We start from the raw sequence: 24,944 nt of genomic DNA, 5'->3' as shown, positions 1-24,944 counted from the left end.
ATAAAAAGATCATGCAATTTTAAAAAGCAAGGCAGTTTTATATGCTGGTATGGAGTATTCTCCAAAAAAACATGGAGGAAAACGCACTCACCACAGAGAACACTGTATGAATTACCTAGAAGAATGAAAAATTTACAAAGTTGAAAGATGTAATGATGATAGAAACATCTTAGATTTATTTCAACTACGTATCATTTATTTTTACTCTCACTAAACATACACAGCACACACATACATACAAACACAAAACATTGAAGGGTATGCTGTGAAGTGTCCCTTGCACATGTACCTTTTAGTCCCACTTCAGAGCTACTTTGAGTATCACCCTGAGGTAACCATCAATGCACACACGTATATGTATACAAACATTTACTTACATAAATGGCAGGTAGCATAATATATTTCTGCATTGTTTTTCATTTACACATATCTTACTATCAAATTGCTCAACATAACAAGCAATGATGTAGTTTTTTATTTATTTCAGAGACACAATGAGAGAGAGAGAGAGAGAGTGCGCGCAGAGTGCATGAGCTGGAGGAAGAGCAGAAGGAGAAGGACAAGCAGACCATGTTGAGAGCAGAGCTCATCCCCATGGCCCCAAAATCGTGACCTGAGCCGAAAGCAAGAGTTGGAGGCCTAACTAAGAGACCCAGGCACCCCAACAATGTAGTTTAAAAAATAATAATAATTAAAAGAATAAACTGAATATAAGTATCTCCATGCTTTTCAAAAGTTTGTGGTAGGCCACTCCGCTTTGTACTGAAGACCTACACTAGTAGCACCTGTTTTCACTAACCAAAAGAAATCCAAAGAGGATTTATGTTTTTGTGAAAAAGGCAAAAAACAAAAATCATGTTTGGCATGTGTTTTTGCAGAGGCTGTTCTGGAGGCACTGCCAGGCTCCTTCCCCGGCATCTCAGTCAGCATCCAGCTGCTGTATTTATGAACTGTGAGCATCTGTGCTCCATTTAGTCTGTGCATCCGATAGCAAGTTGTGTACTAAGATACCAGAAAATCCTGAGTGGTTATTTTTGTCATTTGGGATACTAAAAAATTTTCCATTTAAAGTAATGGTAAATGGTAATTGCTTCTTGGCTTTATGCCATTTCAGATCATGAAAGGTTTCACAGAAATGCTCTACTTTCAGGTATTGGGGAAAACCTGTAATATGTTCAAAAATAGATTCAAACTACCTTAGATCATGTATTTTATAAATAACAATGGAAAAAGAAATAACTCTTAAATGATAACAAATAGATATTCTAGCAATTAGATAAGTGGGAAGAATAAAGGCATTATTAACTAGTTTATTCTTTGGGGAAAGCAATATGACAGCATACAGTGATCTCTACAGAATAAACTTAAGGGATACCTGGGTGGCCCTGTGGGGAGCCTGATGTGGGACTCAATCCTAAGACCCCAGGATCACGCCTGAATCGAAGGCAGATGCTCAAACACTGAGTCACTCAGGCTTCCCTCATTTCCTCTTTCCTATGACATCCTCTTGTCTATGCTCTAAGCCCATCCTAGACTTGAAGAACCTATGCCAGATATCAAAGACATAATTAAGACTAAAATGTAGTGCCTTGCCTCTAATGATAGAGGAAAGACGCATGCATAAATTATAACAGAAATAACCAGAGAGCAGACTCAAAGGGGAAATTACCATGGATGGGGGTGGATAATAAGGAGGCCAAGTGACATGAGGAACAGGGAAATGACAGTAGATCAACTTAGGCCTTGAAATACAATGACCTACTGGTCGGTCCGGCTTTATACAATCTCTGCCTGGAACATTTTAGCCCATTTAGGCCCTAATTTTGCCATTTACCTCTTTAGACTTGGCTGAATAACCTAGCTAAAGAACTTCAACTAAATGAAAACACCTTTAATCAAAGAATGAATTATGGGTAACTATCCTTAAAAAAATTTTTTTTAAGATTTTATTTTTAAGCAATCTCTATATTCAACATGGGGCTCAAACTCACAACCCCATGATCAAGAGTCACATGCTCTACCAACTAAGCCAGCCAAGCGCCCCTGGGTAATTATGTTTTTAAGTATGATGATTTATGTAATTTTAAAAATACTCCTCCCAGGAATGCAATGCTTGTTTTAAAACTTAGAAGGAAGGGATCCCTGGGTGGCGCAGCAGTTTGGCGCCTGCCTTTGGCCCAGGGCGCGATCCTGGAGACCCGGGATCGAATCCCACATCAGGCTCCCGGTGCATGGAGCCTGCTTCTCCCTCTGCCTCTCTCTCTCTCTCTCTGTGACTATCATAAATAAATAAAAAAAAAAATTAAAAAAAAAAAAAAAAGATAAAATAAAACTTAGAAGGTACCCACTGCAACGTTATCCAGAATGCTAAAAACTACTAACTAAACAAACAGCGGCATAACGTATAGGCAAACAATCCAACAGAAATAACATGTAAAAAACATTAAAATGTCATGTTAAGTGAGGATATAAATGTGTGCACAAAATGCTATGATGACATCTGTATAAAATATAGATGAATATGGACTGAAAGCGTAAGATAATCTGTGAAAAAGGAATGCAATGATAGACACACAGCTTTTACTTATTTAAAACACTGAACATTTTTCTTACATACTTTTCAAACACAGAAAGCAGAAAAAATAGGACAATGAACACCCATGTGCACACCACAAAGATTCAACAGTCATATATGCTTCCTGCACATTCACATACATTTTGCTAAACCATTTAAAAAGATATTCAAGACATTATAACACTTCACTTATAAATACTTGAGTACATAAATTACTTTTATAAATTACAACACCCTCATCATAGCTTGTAAAATTAGCAATAATTACCTTATTTTATTTAATGAAACGAATGTGGCTCTATTCCCAATTATTTCCAGTGAAAGGAAAAGTAGATCTTTTCCCTAGATTCAATTAAATTCCACTTAAACTCTTTTGATCAAAACACTTCATAGATAATTCAGTCTATTTCAAACCGAATCACAAATCAAAAACCAAGTCTGGCTGCCCCACCACAGTGGTGCAATCTCATCGCTAATTCTAAGGATCTCTCTACCATAAAGATGTTTTTCTTTCCAAACCACTATTTGCTAAGATGATACTTTGACATCATTAGAGAATGTAGATCAACTTTTTATCAAATTGTTTTGACATCAAAATGTATTTAATACTACTAAATATAGAAAACCCTAAAGACTACATCACAAAACTACCAGGATTTATAAATGAATTCAGTAGTCACAGAATACAAAATCAATGACAGAAATCTGTTGCATTTCTATATAGTAATAATAAGCTAGTAGAAATACAAAATAAGAAACAATCCCATTTACGACTGCACCAAAATCAATAAAACCCTTAAGAATAAAATTAACCAAGGCGATTAAATAGATCTGTACACCAAAAACTATAAAAAACCGATTAAAGAAATTGAAGATCAAAAAAAAAAAAAAAAAGAAATTGAAGATCACACAAATGATCCATGCTCATGGACTGGGGGAATATATATATATATTTTTTTTTGGACTGGGGGAATAATAAATGTCTACACTACCCAAAGCAATCTATAAACTTAACTATCAAAATATATAGCATCATCCACAGAACTATAACAAATAATCCTAAAATTTGTATGGAACCACAACAGACGTTGAATAGTTAAAGCAATCTTGAAAAAGACGAATCAAACTGGAGGCATCACAATCTCAGATTTCAAAACAGACTACAAAGCTGTACTGATCTAAACAGTACTGTACTGGCACACAAACAAAACACCAATGTCAATGGAACAGAACTGAGAAACCAGAAATAAGCCCACACTTACATGGAAATTATTAATTTGACAGAGGAGGTAAGAATATACAATGGGGAAACAAATGGTATTGGGAAATGCCTTGAACAAATGGTATTGGGAAAATGGTATTGGGAAAATTGGACAGCTATATACAGAAGAATGAAACTGAAGAATTATACTATACAAAATATAGTATTTGTATTATATTATACTGTATTATACTATACTGTATTACTGTATAATATAAATACTATATTATAGTATTTGCATTATATTATATTGTATTTGTATTATACTATACAAAATATAGTATTTGTATTATATTATACTGTATTATACTATACTGTATTACTGTATTATAATATAAATACTATATTATAGTATTTGTATTATATTATATTGTATTTGTATTATGCTATACAAAATAAAACTATACTATACACAAAAATATACTATATTATAGTATATAGTATAGTATACTATATATAGTATACTATATATAGTATATATATATTATAGTATACAAAAAGTATACTATACTATACACAAAAATAAACTCAACACGAATTAAACACCTAAATGTGAGACCCGAACCATAAAATTCCTAGAAGAAAACATAGGCAATAATCACTCTGACATTAGGTTATAGAAACATTTTTCTAGATATGTCTCCTTTGGTAAGGCAAAGAAAAACAAAAATAAACTACTCAGATTACAGCAAAATAAAAAGGTTTTGCACAGTGAAAGAAACCCAACAAAACAAAAAGGAAACCTACTGAATGGAGAAGATATTTGCAAATGATATATTTGATTAAGGGTTAATATCCAAAATATATAAAGAATGTGTACAACTCAACACACACACAAATCAAACAATCCAGTTGAAAAATGGTAAGATGACAGGAAGACATAGTCAACAGACAAATTAAAAAGATGCTCAACATCACTAATCATCAGGGAAATGCATTTCAAAACCAGAATGAGATACACCTCATAGCAGTTAGAATGGCTAAAATAAAAAACACAAGAAATAACAAATACTGGTATGGATGTAGAGAAAAAGGAACCCCCATGCACTGTTGTTGGGACTGCAAACTGATACAGCCATTATGGAAAATGGTATGGACATTCCTCAAAAAATTAAAAATGGAATTATCACATGATTCAGTAAGTCCACCGGTAGGTGGTAACCCAAGGAAAGTGAAAACACTGATTCAAAAAGATATATGCATCCCTATGTATATTACAGCATTACCTACAGCAGTCAAGATATGGAAGCAACTCAACTGTTCATTGATAGGCAAAGGCATAAAGATGATGTGGTGCATACATACACACACACAATGGAATATTACTTGGACATAAAAGATTTCACCATTTGAGACAATAATGATGGATGTAGAGAGTGTAATGAGAATAAGTGAAATAAGTCAGTTGGAGAAAGATAAATATCATATGATTTCACTCATATGTGGAATTCAAGAAACAAAACCAATGATCAAAGAAAAAAGGAAACAAAAAAACCCCACTAAAAAAAAAAGATTTATTTAGTTTAGAGAGAATAAGAGAGCGAACACATGAGCAAGAGGGGAATAGGGACAAAGAGAAAGAGAAACTCAAGCAGACTGTGCACTGAACAGAGCCAGACATGGGGCTCGATCTCACAGCCCTAACCCTGAGATGATGACCTGAGTCTAAACCATGAGTCAGACGCTTAACGGACTGTGCCACCCAGGTGCCCTAAAACAAACTCTTAAATATAGAAAGCAAAATTGTGGTTGACAGGGGGGTGGTTGATAAGGCCATGGGTGAAATGACTGAACCTGTGATGAGCACTGAACAGTGTGTACAATTGTTGAATCACTGTTTTACACCTGACACTAATATAACACTGTATGTTAAATGTACTTTAATTAAAAATGTATTTAAGTTTTCTTATTAACTTCTCCATTTTTTAACACTTCAATTTTTAAACATGTTTTCCACAAACTGTGAAACTTATATGAAAGATTCACTTTTATAATGATGGTAGACTTACTCCTTAATTGAAATGTGAGCACCTTCCTTCTTTTTGGTTTTGTTTGAAACCCTGTAAAGGCAACATAAAGGAATTTAAAACAATAGTATACACATATTATACAGATGTAAATAAACACTTTGTTCATATGACATTTTACTAACTCTCTATTTAACAAAGTATTATCAGAAAATAAGTTAACAGCCTTCAAATGTACTTCAAAAGTGATTCCAGAGTTAACAATTGCCCTGTAATTAAGAAATTTTCTTTCACATAGTCCCATGAAGTTCCTGAGTCAACTTATTAATTCTGTCAAGTAAAATACACACTGCATCATACTTGTTTACTAAAATAAAGCCATTGGAGAACACTACATACTAAACAACAGTTTAGAAATGAAAAAAAAGCAGGACATCTGTGTGGCTCAGTGTTTGAGTGTCTGCCTTCGCTCAGGGCATGATCCCGGGATCCTGGGATGGAGTCCCTCATCGGGCTCCCCGCAGGGAGCCTGCTTCTCCCTCTACCTGTGTCTCTCATGAAGAAATAAATAAAATCTTAAAAAAAAAAAAAAGAAAAAAAAAAGCAAGATCAGCACTCAAATATTTGTTTTACCTGGTCAGACCTGATCCAAATGTCCTATTCCTCTCTTCTAGCTTCCAGGTCTCCTATGAGCTTCCCACTTTACTATTAATCTATACCTTAGAGGCTATAAGATGTATTAAAAATAATTTGTTCTTAATAAGTATCCAAGTTATAGCCTATTTTGTTACTCTTAAGTCACTTGTATTCTGTTTGGATTTCTAGATTTCTAGAGGTTAAGAGGTGGACCCAAATCTTACGTGGCTGCTTTACTGGGAACAGGTTGCTAACACAAAAGTTGTCTGGCACGTGATTCTGTAAAGCAATGGTTAAGTACTGCTTGCTGAAGAGTGCCTGGGTGACTCAGTCAGCTGAGTGTCCAACCCTTAATTTCGGCTCAGGTTATGATGATCTCAGGGTCATGAGATTGAGCCCTGTATCAAGCTGAGACGGTAGTGAGGCCCAAGGCTCCCCCATGGGTCCTGTCTCTGGGCTTTAATAAAACCACCTTTTTGTACCAAAACAAAACAAAACTAGCTGAAGGCAATGGTGGGTAAAACATATTTAAGCTGTTAGAAAACATAATGAGCACTGGCTGTTTTATTTTTTAATTTTAATTTAAAAAATTTAAAAAAGATTTTATTTATTTATTCACGAGAGATACACACACAGAGAGAGGGTGAGACACAGGCAGAGGAAGAAGCAGGCTCCATGTAGGGAGCCCGACGTGGGACTCGATCCTAGGTCTCCAGGATCACACCCTGGGCTGAAGGTGGCGCTAAATCGCTGAGCCACCCAGGGATGCCTTATTTTCTTTTTTAAAAATATTTTATTTATTTATTCATTAGAGACAGAGAGATTGGGAGACAGAGGGAGAGCCTGGCTCCCCAAGAAGCATGACCTGAGGTAAAGGCAGACGCTTAACTGACTAAGCCACCTAGGTGCCTCTTATTTTTATTTTTTAAAGATTTTATTTATTTGATGGAGAGAGAGTTTGCACGTGGGTGAGACAGCACAAGCAGGGGGAGCTACAGGCAGAGGAAAGGGAGAAGCAGGCTCCCTGTTCAAACCTAGGGACTCGATCCTAGAACCCCAGGATGATAACCCAAGTGAAGGCAGACACAGAACACATTGAGCCACCCAGGTACCCCATCGCGTTTTTATTTTTATTTTTTTTAAAGATTTTATTTATTTATTCATAGAGACACAGCTAGAGAGAGAGAGGCAGAGACACAGGCAGAGGGAGAAGCAGGCACCATGCAGGGAGCCCGATGTGGGACTTGATCCCAGGTCTCCAGGATCACACCCGGGGCTGCAGGAGGCGCTAAACCGCTGCGCCACCGGGGCTGCCCCAGCGTTTTTATTTTTTAAGACTGTATTTATTTCTTTGAGAAAGCACAAGCTGGGGGGCGGGGAGGGCACTGAGGGAGAGGGACAAGCAGATTCCATGCTGAGCATAGAGCCTGATGCAGGACCCTGGGACATGACCTGAGTGGAAGGCAGACACTTAACCAACTAAGCCAGGCACCCCAATAATACTCCTAAAGGTAAAGATCCTTTCTTAGGAACAATTAGTCATAGATTGGTCCTTATTTTGTGGCAAATATTCTGGACAAGGTTGCACTCCCAAGAGTTGCTTGAACTCATGAAAAAAAACCTATAACATCTGCAATTTAATGGTTATCATAGTTAAACATCTAGAAAAAAATCTGCTAGGTTTTAATAATAGTACAAGTACTTGAAATAAGGGTGCTTAAAAATATAATTTAACCAAGTCTAATTTTCATTCATGCCATTCTTCAAGTTAAATATATTCAAAATGTTGAAGCCTGGGTGACTTAGTCGGTAAGTGTCTGACTGATTTTGGCTCAGGTCATGATCTCAAGATGACAGGACACTGAGCCCTGCATTGGACTCTATGCTCGGGGAGAAGTCTGCTTGATATTCTCTCTCCCCCTCTACTCTCATTTTTAAAATTTTTATTTATTTGAGAGAGAGAGAGCACGCGAGCATGAGCAGAGGGAGAGGCTCTATTCCAGGACCGAGATCATGACCTAAGCTGAAGGCAGATGCTTAACTGACTGAGCCACCTAGGCACCTCTCCCCAAACAAATAATAAATCTCTTAAAAAAAAAAAAATCAAAAGGTTAGTACACTTATATATTTTAACGGTTGCTAGATCTATCAAAATAGAAAATAAGACCGTAACAGTTTAAAGCTATGGGAAAATACCTATTTTCAAGTGTCAATACATGTGGAAATAATCATGGAAAGCCAGTCAGTCATCTCAAAAGCTATTAAAATGTTTATATATATATATTTTTAAGATTTATTTATTCAGAGAGAGAGAGAGAGGCAGAGGCACAGGCAGAGGGAGAAACAGACTCCATGCAGGAAGCCTGACATGGGACTCGATCCCGGGTCTCCAGGATCACGCCCTGGACTGAAGGTGCCGCTGCGCCACCGGGGCTACCCAATGTTTATACTTTTTGATGCAATAACAGTACTTCTAGAAATCAAAAGGAAATAATCTATAAGAAGTTTCATATATAAAAATGTTTATCTAATTATCAGAGGAAAAACTTGCTAGTGTTCAGCATTCGGCTAACTATGAACTTTCTCTGAACCAGACATAATAGGAATCAGGCACTATCTCAGATACTAAAAGGAGAAGGAGAAGCAGGCTCCCCACTAAGTGCAGAGCAAGGACTCAAATTTACAAATGTGAATCATGACCTGAGCCCAAATAAGGGTTGGATGCTCAACCAACTGAGCCATCCAGGTGCCTCATAATATGTCTTTATATAAAGAAAGAGGAACATAAACAATACATTTTCTAACACCACTCATACATACTTGAAGACAGAGAAATAGATTTGATAGGCTATAGAGCAAACTAATTTTAGTGGTGACCTATGGAAAAGGGTAGGAAGTGGGACTGGCTTTGGTCACCAATGGGATTTTTGTCTTATTTGTAATTTGTGAAATATAAAAAATTTATTTATTAAAAAAGATGTATACAGGGATGCCTGGGTGGCTCAGTGGTTGAGCGTCTGCCTTCGGTTCAGGGCGTGATCCTGGAGACCGGGGATTGAGTCCCACATCGGGCTCCCTGCATGGAGCCTGCTTCTTCCTCTGCCTGTGTCTCTGTCTCTCTCTCTGTCTCTCATGAATAAATAAATAAAATCTTAAAAAAAAAAAAAAAAGATTTATTTGAGAAAGAGAGCTATCACAAGGAAGGGGGGTAAGGGCAGAGGGAGAAACAGACTCCCCTGAGCAGGGAGCCCAATGTGCGATGCCATCCCAGGACCCTGGGATCATGACCTGCACCGAAGGCAGACACTTAACCAACTGATCTACCCAGGTGGCCTAATTTGTGCAATTTTTAAATGATTTTATTTATTCATTCATGAGAGACACAGAGAGAAGGCACAGACATAGGCAGAAGGGGAAGCAGGCTCCCCACAGGTAGCCCGATGTGGAACTCAATCCCAGAACTCCGGGATCATGCCCTGAGCCGAAGGGAGACGTCTAACCACTGAACCACTCAGGCATACCTAATTTGTGCAATTTTTAGAAGGTAATGTGTTCACGTATCATTTATGATTAAGAAATACATATATTCTTTAAAGATATAAAACAAAGTAAACGGTATGAGAACAATATAAAAAAAAATAAACCATGTAATAAAGACTCCAGACACAGGACAATAAAATATAACATGTGGCCCTGGACTCAATCCTGGATCAACAAAATCAACTCTTTCTTTTGTTGTAAAGGATATTTGTAAGACAACAGGCAAGATTCAAATAAGGGGTGCAGATCAGATCACAGAATTATGTCAATCTTAATTCCTCATTTGATAACTATAGTGTGGTTATATAAAACAGTGTTTCTGAATCTAGGGAACATGCTATATTTAAATGTAAAGGGGCATAATGTGTGTAACTGTCAATTGTTTTGGGGGAAAATATACACAGAGACAAAGAAGAAAGAGAAATAAACATGAAATAAATGAGAAGAAATCTAAAGTATTAAAAAGCTAACACTGGGGGAAAGTGGTTGAAGGACACATGGAAATTCTAGTGCTATTTTCACAACTTTAAGTCTGAAAAAACTTTTTTTTTTTTTTTTTAAGTTACAAGCAAATAACTACATGCAATTGTATTTTGGTTTGGTTATCTGCCAAAGGTGACCTTTCACATACCATATGGCACAGCAATTCCACTTCTAGGTGTATACCCAAGAGAAATGAAAACATACATCCATACAAAAATTTGTATATGGATGTTCATCACAGCATCATTCATTAGAGCCCCCGAATGGAAATAGTCCCAACAAAAAATATGTGGCATACACAATGGATTATCATTCAGCAAAAACGAAAATGGGTACATGCTGCAACACAGATGGATCTAGAAAACATTAAGTGAAAAAAGCCAAACACAAAGCACTATATATGGTATAATTTATTCAAAATGTCTACAACAAGCAAGTCCACAGAGAAAATAGGTCAGTCATTGCCTAGGCCTGGCAAAGTTGGAAAATAGAGTACGTGTTAGTTTTTTTAGGAGAGGAGGATACATTATGAAGACATTCTGTAACTGACTGTAGTCATGGCTTTGTAATTGTGAACATACTAAAAACCCAAATCACTGAGCTGTACATTTTATAAGGTGAATTGTATGCCATGTAAACTCTATTTCAATAAAGCTTAAATAGAAAAAAAAAATCAGAGGATATTTTCCAAAATGGATATAATACAAATGTCCATCAATGGTTAAAATAAATAAATAGATTATGGTGGATGCAATAAAACTATAACTATAAACAACGTGTATTACTCTAAGTGTTGAGCAAAATAAGCCAGTCACAAAGGAGTTGTATGTCTAAGTCTAAGTATAAAAGTTCCAAGAAGGGCAAAACTGATCTGTGACGTTAGAAGTCAGAATATTCATGGAGATCCCTGGGTGGCTCAGCAATTTAGCACCTGCCTTCAGCCCAGGGCATGATCCTAGAGTTCCAGGATCAAGTCCTACATCAGGCTCCCTGCATGGAGCCTGCTTCTCCCTCTGCCTGTGTCTCTCCCTCTCTCTCTCCCTCCCTCCCTCGCTCTCTCTCTCTCTCTCAATCTGTGTGTCTCTCATGAATAAATAAATAAAATCTTAAAAAAAATTGAAAAGTAAACACAAATTACATCAAAAGTTTATGTATTACACATAATATAATATATATATATATTTTTTTTAGATTTATTTGAGACAGAGCAAGTGAGAGCATGTGTGCAAGCAGACACAGAGGGGAAGGGCAGAGAGAGAGGAAAAGGAAGGAGGAGGGAGGGACGGAGGGAGAAAGATAGGGAGAGGGAAGGGAGGAGGAGAGAGGGAAAGAGAGAGAGAACAAATGAATCCCAAGCAGACCCTGCATTGAGCCTGATGCAGGACTCAAGACTACAATCTGAGGTGAAACCAAGAGTCTGCTCCGTAACCAACTGTGCCACCCAGGTGCCCCTACAAAATATTGTTCAAAGTATTTCATAATAAAAAAAATCATGCAGGGAAAGGTGAAGTGTAGATAAGGGAAGCTTAGCAAGTTAAGTGATTGGTCTCAAATTACAAACTGTTAATTTGTCACGTTCCGTTATCTTTTTGGTCATTAAAAGGGGAACTTCATCATACAATACAAACATATCAAGGTTACACAATAGCTCAAGATTAGCTTTATTTATTTTTTTTTATTTTTTTAAGGATTTTATTCATTTATACATGAGAGACAGAGAAGAGAGGCAGAGACACAGGCAGAGGGAGAAGCAGGCCCAAGCAGGGAGCCCCACGTGGGACTTGATCCCGGTCTCCAGGCCCAGGCCCTGGACTGAAGGCGGCGCTAAACCGCCGAGCCACCCGGGCTGCCCCAAGATTAGCTTTTATTTTTTTATTTTTTTATTTTTTTAAATTTTTATTTATTTATGATAGTCATCACAGAGAGAGAGAGGCAGAGACACAGGCAGAGGGAGAAGCAGGCTCCATGCCCTGGGAGCCTGACGTGGGATTCGATCCCGGATCTCCAGGATCGCGCCCTGGGCCAAAGGCAGGCGCTAAACCGCTGCGCCACCCAGGGATCCCCCAAGATTAGCTTTTAAATAACAGTATTAATGGGAGCATGTACAGGTAATACATTTAAGTTACCTGTTTTTTTTTCTTTTACATATTAATTAATTAGAAATTCAAGTACCTATAATATCATAATCTCAGCATGATATAACAGCTTCCTTTTATTTATTTATTTATTCATTCATTCATTCAACAGCTTCCTTCTAAAAAATTTATAAATTGTCACTACACTGAGACACAAATTATGTTTCCATACTTGCTGTGGTGAAAATGAGACCTGTAATGTTTTCTGCTAGGCTCATGGAGTAAAGAGAAGTAGTAAGACGTTGAATATTAGAAAAAAATAAGGAATAAAAATTTTAGATCACTTGACAAAATAGCTATCAGTGTATTTCCTACAATTTGACTTCTTGGTTACTGGAAGGGAATTTATGAAGTATGTCTATATTCAAGTGGAGATCAAAGAAGCCCAGCTGAAAGAACTCTAGACTGACAGCGACAACTGTGGACTGAACAAAAGTTCCTTCTAAAAGGGCTATTCTGAAGATTATGATTCTGACTTTGGAGGAAGTATGGTGATTAGCAGTGGAAGAAATCACATGTAAAATTCCTTAAATAAAAACTTACTAAAAAAAAAAAAAGAACTTACTGACTGTATTTACGTATTTTTTTTAAGAGATTTTATTTATTCATGAGAAACACAGAGAGAGGCAGAAACACAGGCAGAGGGAGAAGCAGGCTCCATGCAGGGAGCCTGATGTGGGACTCGATCCCGGGACCCCGGGGTCACGCCCTGAGCCGAAGGCAGGCGCTAAACAGCTGAGCCACCCAGGGATCCCCAGCTTATTGACTTTAAATTTAAAAAACTAAAAATTTCCTGCTAAATCATAATACAACATGTCTGCCACAGATTGATGTATAAAAGGACAAGTTTGGAGCTTCGGTCCCTAAAGTCCAGTTTGGGATTTATCACCTCAGACCTTTCTCTATGCACAGAAACTAACACTCTTTGTCTTTCTCTATCTCCTACAATGTATTTTTATTTCAAATTGAAAGAGAAAGACTAATGAAATTGGAAAATAATTTAGAAAGAGTATCATTAAATTAGAAAATATATAATCACAAAATAACAAAATGAAAAAATTTTAAATGCGCTACAATTACACTTAGCAGGGATAATACAAGAATAATGTAAGCCTTAAATAATTGTATAGTTTTAAACTCAGGGGTAGTTTCCAATGCTTAGGATTTGTCAAACTTAACAAACCATTTTTAGTCACAAACAAAACAAAGTCAAAACAAGCAAGCAAACAAAACAAAGTCACATAATCACAATGTGACTGTCAGGAAAGATGCTCAGTGATCACTTACCATATAGTAACCAGTATGATAGCCACTCATGTACCAAGAGATTAACATACTTCCCAAAGCATCAGCATCATCAAGAGAATCTGGACATATCGGAGGTGGTGGAGGAATTATCTGGAAATGGAGAAAGTCAATATTCTAAAGTCAATAAACAAGAACTGAAGTCTGGACATCCATTTTACATAGAGAATGCTGGATTAGTGGTATCTTTCCCTACATTTCATGCCATTTCCTACTTAAAACTTAAAAAAAAATCTGACATTTTGAAAAAGCTAACCAGTAACAACACAAAAGACCAACAAAATTGGGATCCCTGGGTGGCGCAGTGGTTTGGCGCCTGCCTTTGGCCCAGGGCGCAATCCTGGAGACCCGGGATCGAATCCCACATCGGGCTCCCGGTGCATGGAGTCTGCTTCTCCCTCTGCCTGTGTCTCTGCCTCTCTCTCTCTCTCTCTCTCTCTCTGTGACTATCATAAATAAATAAAGATTAAAAAAAAATGTTTAAAAAAAAAAAAAAGACCAACAAAATTTAAATGAGTTAGAATCGGGACACCTGGGTGGCTCAGTGGTTGCGCATCTGCCTTTGGCTCAGGTTGTGATCCCCAGGTCCTGTGACTGAGTTCCATATCAGGCTCCCCATGGGGAACCTGCTTTTCTCTCTGCCTCTCTCTCTGTGTCTCTCATGAATAATAAAAATCTTTTTTTTTTTTCCAAAAAAAGGACAGCCAGGTTGGCTCAGCAGTTTAGTGCCACCTTCAGTCCAGGGTCTAATCCTGGAGACTCAGGATGGAGTCCCGCGTCAGGCTCCCTGCATGGAGCCTGCTTCTCCCTCTGCCTGTGTCTCTGCCTTACACACACACACTCTCTCTCTGTGTGTGTCTTTCATCAATAAATAAATAAAATCTTTAAAAAAAAATAAGAATCAAAAGACAACAGATCACATAAAATGTTTAGATACTTTCATTTTTCAATTATTATTGTTCCATTACGAAGCTATGGGTAAAAGACCAAGAATATTATACTTTTGTCCCCCCCAAGATTTTTTTTTTTTTTTTTTTTTTTTTTTAAATTATGATAGTCACACAGAGAGAGAGAGAGGCAGAGACACAGGCAGAGGGAGAAGCAGGCTCCATGCACCAGGAGCCTGACGTGGGATTCGATCTTGGGTCTCCAGGATCGCGCCCTGGGCCAAAGGCAGGCGCCAAACCGCTGCGCCACCCAGGGATCCCTCCCCCCAAGATTTTATTTCTCTCTCTCTCTCCGAATAAATAAAGAGCATGTGCATGCATGCGAGTGGGCATAGGGGAAGATGGAGAAGGAGAGAATCTCAAGGAGACTCTGCACTGAGCATGGAACCCTTGAAGGGGCTCAATCCCACAACCCTGAGATTGCGACTTGAACCAAAATCAAGAATCGGATGCCCAGCTGACTGAGCCATCCATGTGTCACAAATATAAATACTTTTATGGTTTTACTCGAAAAATACCCATACAACATTTTTTTTTTCCCATACAACATTTTAAGTAAAGGTCCTGTGTTGCTCCCACTGGAACACACAAAGCATCTTATATCTAGTCTATCACTGATAACCAGAAGTCTACCATTAGATAGCCAAATAGTCTATGTGAAGTTAACATCCAAGCATATCTGGAAAGAGCAAACTATTAATCCTTTCTTTAAAAAAGGTTTTATTTACTCATGAGCAACACACAGAGAGAGGCAGAGACAGGCAGAGGGAGAAGCAGGCTCCACAGTGGGAGCCTGACATGGGACTTGATCCCAGGATCACGATCTGAGTCAAAGGCAGATATTTAACCACTGAGCCACTCAGCTGCCCGCTATTAATCCTTATTTATGGTGTAATTAAATCCTTTCAAATAGGAGCTACCTCCGTACAGAATGGGAAACAGTTTCTGAGAGGAAGGAAGCAGGCAATATGGGCCTCAGAGTTGGGGCTAATAAGAGGACTGAGTCTGGGTAGCAGACGGGCATTAAAAACAAAAACCTTAAGGTTTAGTTCAAATTTTTACCCATTAGAATGTGACCACAGGGATAGTCTAAAAATGACATTTCCCAACAACCTATGTGCTAAATCCCCAAGAATGTATGAAAGCAAAGTTTAATCTGAATCCTTTTGCACTTACTGGCGGTCCAGAAGGAAATGGAGGCAGCCAGCATGATAGGAAGTGTGGTGGTGGTGGAGGTGGTGGTGGGCCACTGAATTTTACACCAGGCTGTAAAGAAAATTTCAAAGGAAGATTAATTTACCAATTTACACATGAAAGGGGGAAAAAAGATTCAATACCACAGAGTCAAAATAATCACCCAGAATAATATACATATCAAAAAAGATGAAATAGAGTTTCATATATCAAATAGTAAAGACTTATACATCTAGATTTTCCTCATTTCCTTTCTATAATAAACATTCAGAAAGTAGTTCAAAATAAGAAAGATTCCTAATTACCTCATAAATCAGAGACAGTGGTATTTATTTATTCATTCATTTATTTATTTTAAAGATTTATTTATTTATTCATGAGAGAGACAGACTGAGAGAGAGAGAGGCAGAGACATAAGCAGAGAGAGAAGCAGGCTCCATGTAGGAGGCCTGATGCAGGACTTGATCCCAGATCCCAGGATCACGACCTGAGCCAAAGGCAGGAGCCCAACCGCTGAGCCACCCAGGTGTCCCCCCACCCCCTGCCTTTTTTAAAATAAGAGACAGTGATATTTAGCAAGATATTTCAATCATAAAAGACTATTGCCCCTCACAATTTTGCTAATTAAGTTGTATAATCCCCCCCCCTTTTTTAAGATTTATTTATTTGAAACACAGAGAGAACACAAGCAGTGGGAGCTGCAGGCAGAAAGACAGGGAGACGTAGGCTCCCTGCTCAGCAGGGAGCCTGATGTGGGGCTCGATCTCAGAACCCTGGAACTATGACCTGAGCCAAAGGATATTTAACCAACTGAGCCAACCAGGCCCCTAAACTGTATAATCTTTTTATGAATATCCTTTGAGTTACATACACTACTGTAAATCATATATTGTACAAAAATTAGTAAGCCCCTCATTTAATAAGAAAGATCAGCCCTCTGAAACCAATGAAGTATGATATATAAACCAAGAAGTTTAATCATTCTCGAAATTGTAATATAGTATAAATCTAATAAGAAATCTCTCACACACAAAAAAAATCTCTCACAGAAAATCTTCAGGAAAAGCTTTAATAAGTTGTGATTTTTAATTTTATTTATTACTATCACTGTCTGAATACTATCACTGCCAGGAAGAAATCAATGCTTTACACAAAACAACTGTATAAACACACCTACTTGGGTTCTATGATATAACTTAAAAATCTTGTTACTTAAAACCAAAAGAACCATAAAGGAAAACAATATTTACATTTTCATCTATAAAACAATCTGAGAGCACCTAAGGATTTAATCTATATTATTAGGTGTAAATATTGTGTTTTCTTCCAATTTTAATACACTTACCGAAGTGATGTGGAGAACTAGAGTATAACACCTAGACGGTAAAACACCATAATAGTTTCTAATTTAAGTTCACAAATTTATTAGTCTAATACTCAATCCTCCATAAAAAAATAGTTGGGAGGGACACCTGGGTGGCTCAGCTGTTGAGCATCTGCCTTTGGCTCAGGCCATGATCCTGGGGTTTGGGGATGGAATCCTGCATCAGGCTCCCCACAGGGAGCCTGCTTCATCCTCTGCCTATATCTCTGCCACTCTCTGTGTCTCTCATAGAGTAAGAATAAATAAATAAAATCTTAAAAAAAAAAAGTCAGGAAGGTCTTTCAGTATAAGCTACTCTGAATTACTATCTCATTTCCTTTGTAAAGAATTTTCAAGTGTGTGGGATGCCTGGGTGGCTCAGTGGTTGAGCATCTGCCTTTGGCTCAGGGCGTGACCCCAGAGTCCCGGGATCGAGTCCCACACTGGGCTCCCTGCATGGAGCTTGCTTCTCCCTCTGCCTGTGTCTCTGCCTTTCTGTGTGTCTCATGAATAAATAAATAAAATCTTAAAAAAAAATTTTTTTTTCAAGTGTAGATTTAGAATACCTACAAAAAACTACAAAAGTTTCGTAGAAAAGCTAAAACTCATTTAATATAGTATTTTTTTTCTTAAGTTCTAGAATTATTAACTATTTTCTGGGAAACCTTTTCTGGGTAGAAATTACCTTTCCTGGTCCCAGTCCCGATCCTGACATTGGGGGTGGTGGAGGGAGAAAAGAGTTCCACGGAGCAGCTTTTGACTTGATGTTATTTGGTTTATTTCCAGGAGACCTGGAGGAGTTCTCACTTTCATCTGTTGAAATTTGACTTTCATTTTCATTCTTTAAAATGAAAAAAATAGACGTATTCTTGTTATAAAGGTATCATTAAAAAAAAATTAATCCTCAGATCAAACTAACAACTAATTGTTTAATTTCTCATGCCCTCTTGGCTTCTAAGAATTCTTTTTTTTTTTCTTCTGTATCCTTACCTCCTGAGTATCCTGTTCTACATTATTTGCTACTTCACAGGCTGGGGAAAGTAGATCAGACACATTTTGCTCCTCCCTATTTCCATATCCAGTATAAACCACAACGCAGGTTTCTCTCTTAAAATCAATTGAAGCAATGGTAGCTGGGTAAATGCACCCGTCTTCTGACCAAACAGCAGAACATTTGTCACCAACTTTCCACTATAAAAGAAACCAAAGATATATACATGTACATATCTCTTTTAAAGAGGATAAACTGCAATCTTGTTTAGGTAGGGTATAGCAGGTTGTGGAGGGGACAGTCTCTGACTAACTGATCTGGAAGGCAGAATGACATAATCGAAAAGGCTTGGGAGAAAAACAAAGAAATCTAAATTTCCTATATAAATATAATTGTTTATATACTCATGCCACATATTTGCCATAAATACAAATTCTGCAATTTTTATAATCATGGATAAGTTTCTTAATCTCTTTAGGTCTCATTTTCATCTGTTAAGTAATTATAATAAAATCTACCTCATATATATTTGTAGTGAAGAACAGAAAGGGGAGAAAGTGTCTAAAGTGTACTACACTCTGGTTCAGCACATAGCGAGAGCTTATCAAAGTTACCTTTCTTTCCCCTTAGTGATGATAAAACTAAAGGAACAGATGAGACATCAAAATATTTAGCTTTCAGGTCTAGTGTTTTATTTATTTATTTTTTAATATTTATTTATTTATTTATTCAGAGAGAGAGAGAGAGAGAGAGAGAGAGAGGGGGAGAGGCAGGCTCCATGCAGGGAGCCCGATGTGGGACTCGATCCCAGGTCTCCAGGGTCACACCCTGGGCTGCAGGTGGCGCTAAACCGCTAAACCGCTGCACCACCGGGGCTGCCCAGGTCTAGTGTTTTAAATAACAAAAGATTCTACCCAGATTTTTGGTTCCTGAGTATTAGTTTAATCGTTTTTGACGGAAAAAAGAAAAAAAAAAAGCATGGCCATCTATCAGTTTAAGCAGAATACTGCCAAGTCAGTTTCAGGCCCTGAGTTTCAGGCTACTCCTCCCAAATAGCACTGGGTTCCTCAACCCCACCCCTCACAGAAAGTAAACGCGATCTTCAATGCATCATTCCCACTTACTTCATTATACTCTTATTAACATGCATGTTTCTAAACTATAGAAAGTTTAATAGCTATCTTAGAAATGTTATGATTACATGTCAATGGAAAACATCATACTAATCATTTAAGTTAAAGAGATTTTCACTATTATTAAAAACAGTAACAAGAAATTCTTTGAAGCTCAAACTCAATGTTTTAAAAATAACCTGCTTCAGGGCTGTGGTAGCATTCTTTTTTTGGCTTTTATTCTTCTTAGCAGGCTTTCTTTTAGGTGTGCTTTTTGGTTTATCTGAAGCTTCAGAAATGTCACCATTCTTTAGCGCATGCTATGAAAACATGAATAGAAAGGTACATGTTAAAGGGTAAGACATGAAAGAAGTGTAACAATATAATCCGTTCACTGCAAGCTGATCTTCAAGGCCCCATCAATTCAGACAGCCTCTATTTCCTCTTTTCATCTTCCCACATGCTACAGAAACTATTCTGGAGGGAATCATATATCCGATCAGCAGCCCTAAGGACACTTTTAATCAAGTCCTCACTCTCAACCTTTTTGTAATATTAAATTCTGTTGATTGTCTTGAAATTCATGACATTTTGGATGATATAGCAATGCAGAACTCAATACTTTATTACCTCTCTGATTGAGTCTTAAACTTGGGCATTCCCCAAAACAACTGTCCATCCTTCTTTATTGGCTTATGATCATCTATTCCTATCAACTATTATAACTTCTATATAAGCAGACTTTTTAAAAATTTAATTTATTTATTCATGAAAGACACACAGAGAGAGAGAGAAAGAGGTAGAGACACAGGCAGAGAGAAGCAGGCTCCATGCAGGGAGTCCGACATGGGACTTGGGCCTAGATCCTGGGTCTCCAGGACCACACCCTGGGCTGAAGGCGGCGCTAAACCGCTGAGCCACCCGGGCTGCCCTATAAGCAGACTTCTAAAACTATTATCCAGCAGTCATTTCTTCTTTATTAATCCAACATCTCCAAATACCAATTTCATATCTTTACATTTACTTTAAACTTAACACAATTAAAAGTAAACTATCGGGGTGCCTGGGTGGCTCAAATGGTTAAGTATCTGACTCTTGATTTCAGCCCTGGGCATGATCTCAGGGTTGTGAGAGAGTTCAACATTAGGCTCTGTCCTCAGCATGGATAGAGTCTGCTTGGGATTCTTTCTCTCCTTCCCCTTTTCCTCTCCTTCTGCTCGTTTGCTCTCTTTCTGAAAAAGTAAATCTTTAAAGATAAATAAAAATTAACTATCTTTTCCTCTACTCAGACTACTTCCCTCTGCAATATTGTCAATTCCATCCAATGCTGAGACCCACTTTAATATGCATTTTACAGAACCTTGTATTAGCATGCTTCTACTCTAAGGGTATATAGAAAAGCATTACTGACAAATCTGAATTCCGCTTCAAGGATAACATACAGGTTTGATCTTTACCTCATGAGGGAAAGAAGTGGACTTTCTACTTGGTGCTCTCTATGAGATATGCTCTTTTCTTGGACTATTGATGGTCCATGCATCATGCTCAAAAAACTAAATACCTCGCATGGTAGGAAAGGGATGACGCTGGTCAACTGTGTAAATGTCTTTTTTGAGCCACAACAACAGAACTCATCCCCTAAAAGAATTGTATATTCCTACCATGAGGAACACTTGACTTGATAATGAACTCACAGGATTTGGGGAGGATTAATTTAAGTAAAGCACTTAGAATGGTGCATAATATGTTGTAAACATTCTACAAGTGCTAATTATAAGACTATTGGTATTATTATTATTTCAGTGAAGGCTTGTTAAATGAAAATCATAACTCAGGCTTCCCTTCCACTAATCTGAGTTAGAGGACTTCTATAGTTTGATACAATGCAAACACATTAAAAGTAATTAATGTTTAAAATTCTACTTCAGTTGCCTTTGCGAAAGGGATGACATCCAGAGAGCCTACCAACTTCTGAAGGAAGATGATCAGCTAAGTTAACTAACCAATGATATCTACTGGTCTTCAAAATTACAACTGAATAATATGTACTTTGACATCTAAGTATGTTATCAGTTAATTTTTTTCCCAAATGATTAACGTGAGGAAATAAGGAAAAGAATAAATATTTCATACCTTAAATGAAGCCACAGCTTTATCATAAGCTTTTATCAATGCTGTATCATCCCAAATGTCAGAATCATCACTCTGGGAAGGGTAAAGAACAAAAATAATTAGTGTTTAAATGAATTTCATAAAAAAATGTACATTAGATACCATCAAGAGCCATCTTACCCCACACATAATGAAATTATGCTACAAACAGGTATTTTAAATCCTAAATAAAACTACAAGAAGGCTACCTACTTAGAAAGTATGTGACATTATCCTCAAAGGATATGTCAATGTTCTAAGATGTATACTGAAAAGTGAATGCTCCACAATTTAATGAGTAAGCCGATCTGACCAAGGGTCCATGTTTCAATCTTTTCTAAGAGCTGATAAAGGGTTTTGTTTGGCAGTGTAGGAAAATATCTGGCTATTCACTTGACTTTATACAGACTATAGTAATGTAATTCTGACCACAGAGTCTGTGGTCTAAAGAATATTCTTTTCCCCTTCACTTACACTATGTCTAGATCATTCAAAGAATTCCCAAAATGTTCAGGGGGTGGCAAATTATCAATAGTGATCAATCAATTTTCATTTTTAAAAAAAATTTATTTATTCATGAGAGGCAAAGAGAGAGGCAGAGACACCGGCAGATGGAGAAGCAGGCTCCATGCAGGGAGCCTGATGTGGGACTCGATCCCGGGGCTCCAGGATCACACCCTGGGCCCAAGGCAGGCGTGAAATCACTGAGCCACCCAGGGATCCCCCTCAATTTTCATTTTAAACAGGAGTGGTATTAAGTAATCTGGAAAACACTCAGGTATCAGTAATTCCTATTTTTACTTAAATTTAATTCAATTTAAAAAGTACTATTTTTGAATATCCATTATTTCCTAAGCACTGATTGCTGAGAAATATATGAAATCATCCTGTTCCTTTTTTTTTTTTTTTAAAGATTTTATTCATTTATTCATGAGAGACACAGAGAGAGGCAGAGACACAGGCAGAGGGAGAAGCAGGCTCCATGCAGAGAGCCCGATGTGGGACTTGATCCCGGGTCTCCAGGATCACGCCCTGAGCCAAAGGCAGATGCTCAACAACTGAGCCACCCAGGGATCCCATCCTACCTGTTCTCAAGAGAGATGGTCTAAATAGGAATTTAAAACAGTGTCACAAAAAAAAAAAAAAAAAAAAAAAAAAAAAAAAAAAAAAAAAAAAAGTGTCACATAAAACAAAAAGAAAATATAAAACATATGATGTAATACTATGATGTGAAGTACAACAATAAACGTCTGAATTAAAAGAAACGAATTTTCTCTGTTTCAAAATACCAACTTAGCAAGGTCCTGAACTCATCTGCCAACACACCAAAATTTACAGCTACATATGGAACAAATTCCTCTAAGGAGAAAACAATAAGAAGAAATACACCTAAAAACTAGTTAAGCAATTCCCATTAGGCAAATATGGAAAACAAACAAACAAACCCTACATTGAAGTGGTAAAAGAAACAGAGACACAGCCTTGCCATAAACCCCTCCCTGGTACAGGGACCCATAATAGAGAAGAAACTCAAAACCCAGGGCTTCTCCCTGAAGGGCAAAGAGTTTGAAGCCCAAACTGAGCACCTCAACTTTTAAGACCTGCACCTGAGAGATGAGCCCCCAAAACATCTAGCTTTAAAATCTCGGGGAGGGTGGTGGGCTGCCTGGGTGGTTCAGCTATAAACGTCTGGCTCTGATTTCAATTCAGGTCATGATCTCAGGGTTGTGAGATCAAGTCCCAAGTTGGGCTCTGGGATCAGCAGAGATTCTCTCCCTCTCCTTCCATTTCCCCCTCCCCTCCTCACCATGCACATGCTCTAATTAAAACGAAACAAAATGGGGATTCATGGAGTGACTGGGAGACTCAGTTGGTTAAGTATCCAACTCTTGATCTCAGTTCAGGTCTTGATCTAAGGGTTGTAAGTTTAAGTCCCACATTAAAAAACAATAAAGTACTCAGGTATCAGTTATTCCTATTTTTACTTTAATTCAATTTAAAAAGATATATTTTTGAACATCCATTATCTCCTAAGCATTCATTGCTGAGAGGTATATTTTTATTGGGGCACCTGGGTGGCTCAGATCATGATCTCAGGATCTAGCTCTGCACTCAGTAGGGGGCCTGCTTGTGGATTCTCTCTCCCTCCTTCAATGGTTAAGGGGATAAATTCTGTTACGTGTGTGCTTTTTTTTTTTTTTTTAAATTTTTATTTATCTATGATAGTCATCAGAAAGAGAGAGAAAGGCAGAGACACAGGCAGAGGGAGAAGCAGGCTCCATGCACCGGGAGCCCGACGTGGGATTCGATCCCAGGTCTCCAGGATCGCGCCCTGGGCCAAAGGCAGGCGCCAAACCGCTGCGCCACCCAGGGATCCCTACGTGTGTGCTTTTAAACCACAATTAAAACAATGTATTTTGATCTGTGAGGCTACAAGTCCGACTAGAATCAGGTTTATTCTATATAACAGCTTAAGATAAGTTTAGATACATAATGTTGGTAATGAGAAGATAAGTTACAAAACACCTGTAGTACCTAGGATTTGGTACAATGTTAATCAAGGAGTTCTAAAGAAGTCTGTAATAAAATTCATTTAGCTGTAAAACTAGGTGACTTTGCTGATAATATCCATTATATTAAGAAAAATAGGTTCCATGTACAACTGTTAATCTCACTTAAAAAAAAAAAGATTTTTTTTTAAATTTTATTTATTTATGATAGGCACACAGTGAGAGAGAGAGAAGCAGAGACATAGGCAGAGGGAGAAGCAGGCTCCATGCACCGGGAGCCCAACGTGGGATTCGATCCCGGGTCTCCAGGATCGCGCCCCGGGCCAAAGGCAGGCGCCAAACTGCTGCGCCACCCAGGGATCCCCAAAAAAAGATTTTTATTTATTCATGAGAGACACAGAGAGAGGCAGAGACACAGGCAGAGGGAGAAGGAGGCTCCCTGCAGGAAGCCCAATGCAGAACTCAATCCCAGGGCCCCAGGATCACAACCTGAGCCAACAGTTAGACGCTGAACCACTGAGCTACCCAGGTGTCCCTAATCTCACTTTTTGATATAAGTCTTTAAAAAAATCATTAAATCATGGGATGCCTGGGTGGCTCAGTGGTTGCACATTTGCCTTCAGCTCAGGTCATGATCCTGGGGTACTGGGACTGAGTCCTGTATTGGGCTCCTTGCATGTAGCCTGGTTCTCCCTCTGCCTGTCTGTCTCTCTCTATCTCTGTGTCTCTCATGAATAAATAAATAAATAAATAAAACCTTTTAAAAAATCATTA

General features: G+C 37.9%; 1 protein-coding gene across 5 annotated transcripts in view; it reads right to left on the bottom strand.

Moving 5' to 3' along the window:
• The window catches only part of SMN2 (survival of motor neuron 2, centromeric), a 42,437-nt gene that overhangs the window by 7,827 nt on the left and 9,666 nt on the right, over nucleotides 1-24,944 (bottom strand). For 2 of the 5 annotated variants that reach the window (XM_025982096.2, XM_072745382.1), the window contains exons 2-9: nucleotides 21,643-21,714; nucleotides 19,710-19,829; nucleotides 18,397-18,597; nucleotides 18,092-18,247; nucleotides 16,026-16,115; nucleotides 13,885-13,995; nucleotides 5,846-5,896; nucleotides 92-115 (exon numbers count right to left, since the gene is read on the bottom strand). In XM_025982096.2, the coding sequence (XP_025837881.1) occupies nucleotides 5,849-5,896; nucleotides 13,885-13,995; nucleotides 16,026-16,115; nucleotides 18,092-18,247; nucleotides 18,397-18,597; nucleotides 19,710-19,829; nucleotides 21,643-21,714 (798 nt within the window). In that variant the 3' untranslated portion in view covers nucleotides 92-115; nucleotides 5,846-5,848. Of the gene's footprint in view, nucleotides 1-91; nucleotides 116-5,845; nucleotides 5,897-10,667; nucleotides 11,464-12,440; nucleotides 13,996-16,025; nucleotides 16,116-18,091; nucleotides 18,248-18,396; nucleotides 18,598-19,709; nucleotides 19,830-21,642; nucleotides 21,715-24,944 lie in introns of those variants that run through there. The other 3 variants (XM_025982104.2, XR_011999162.1, XM_025982088.2) reach the window with 3 other exon arrangements.

This window comes from Vulpes vulpes, unplaced genomic scaffold, assembly GCF_048418805.1.
Source record: "Vulpes vulpes isolate BD-2025 unplaced genomic scaffold, VulVul3 u000000652, whole genome shotgun sequence".
Lineage (NCBI taxonomy): Eukaryota > Metazoa > Chordata > Mammalia > Carnivora > Canidae > Vulpes > Vulpes vulpes.
Note: the sequence above shows the minus strand (reverse complement) of the source record. Positions and strands in the feature narration are given on the sequence as shown.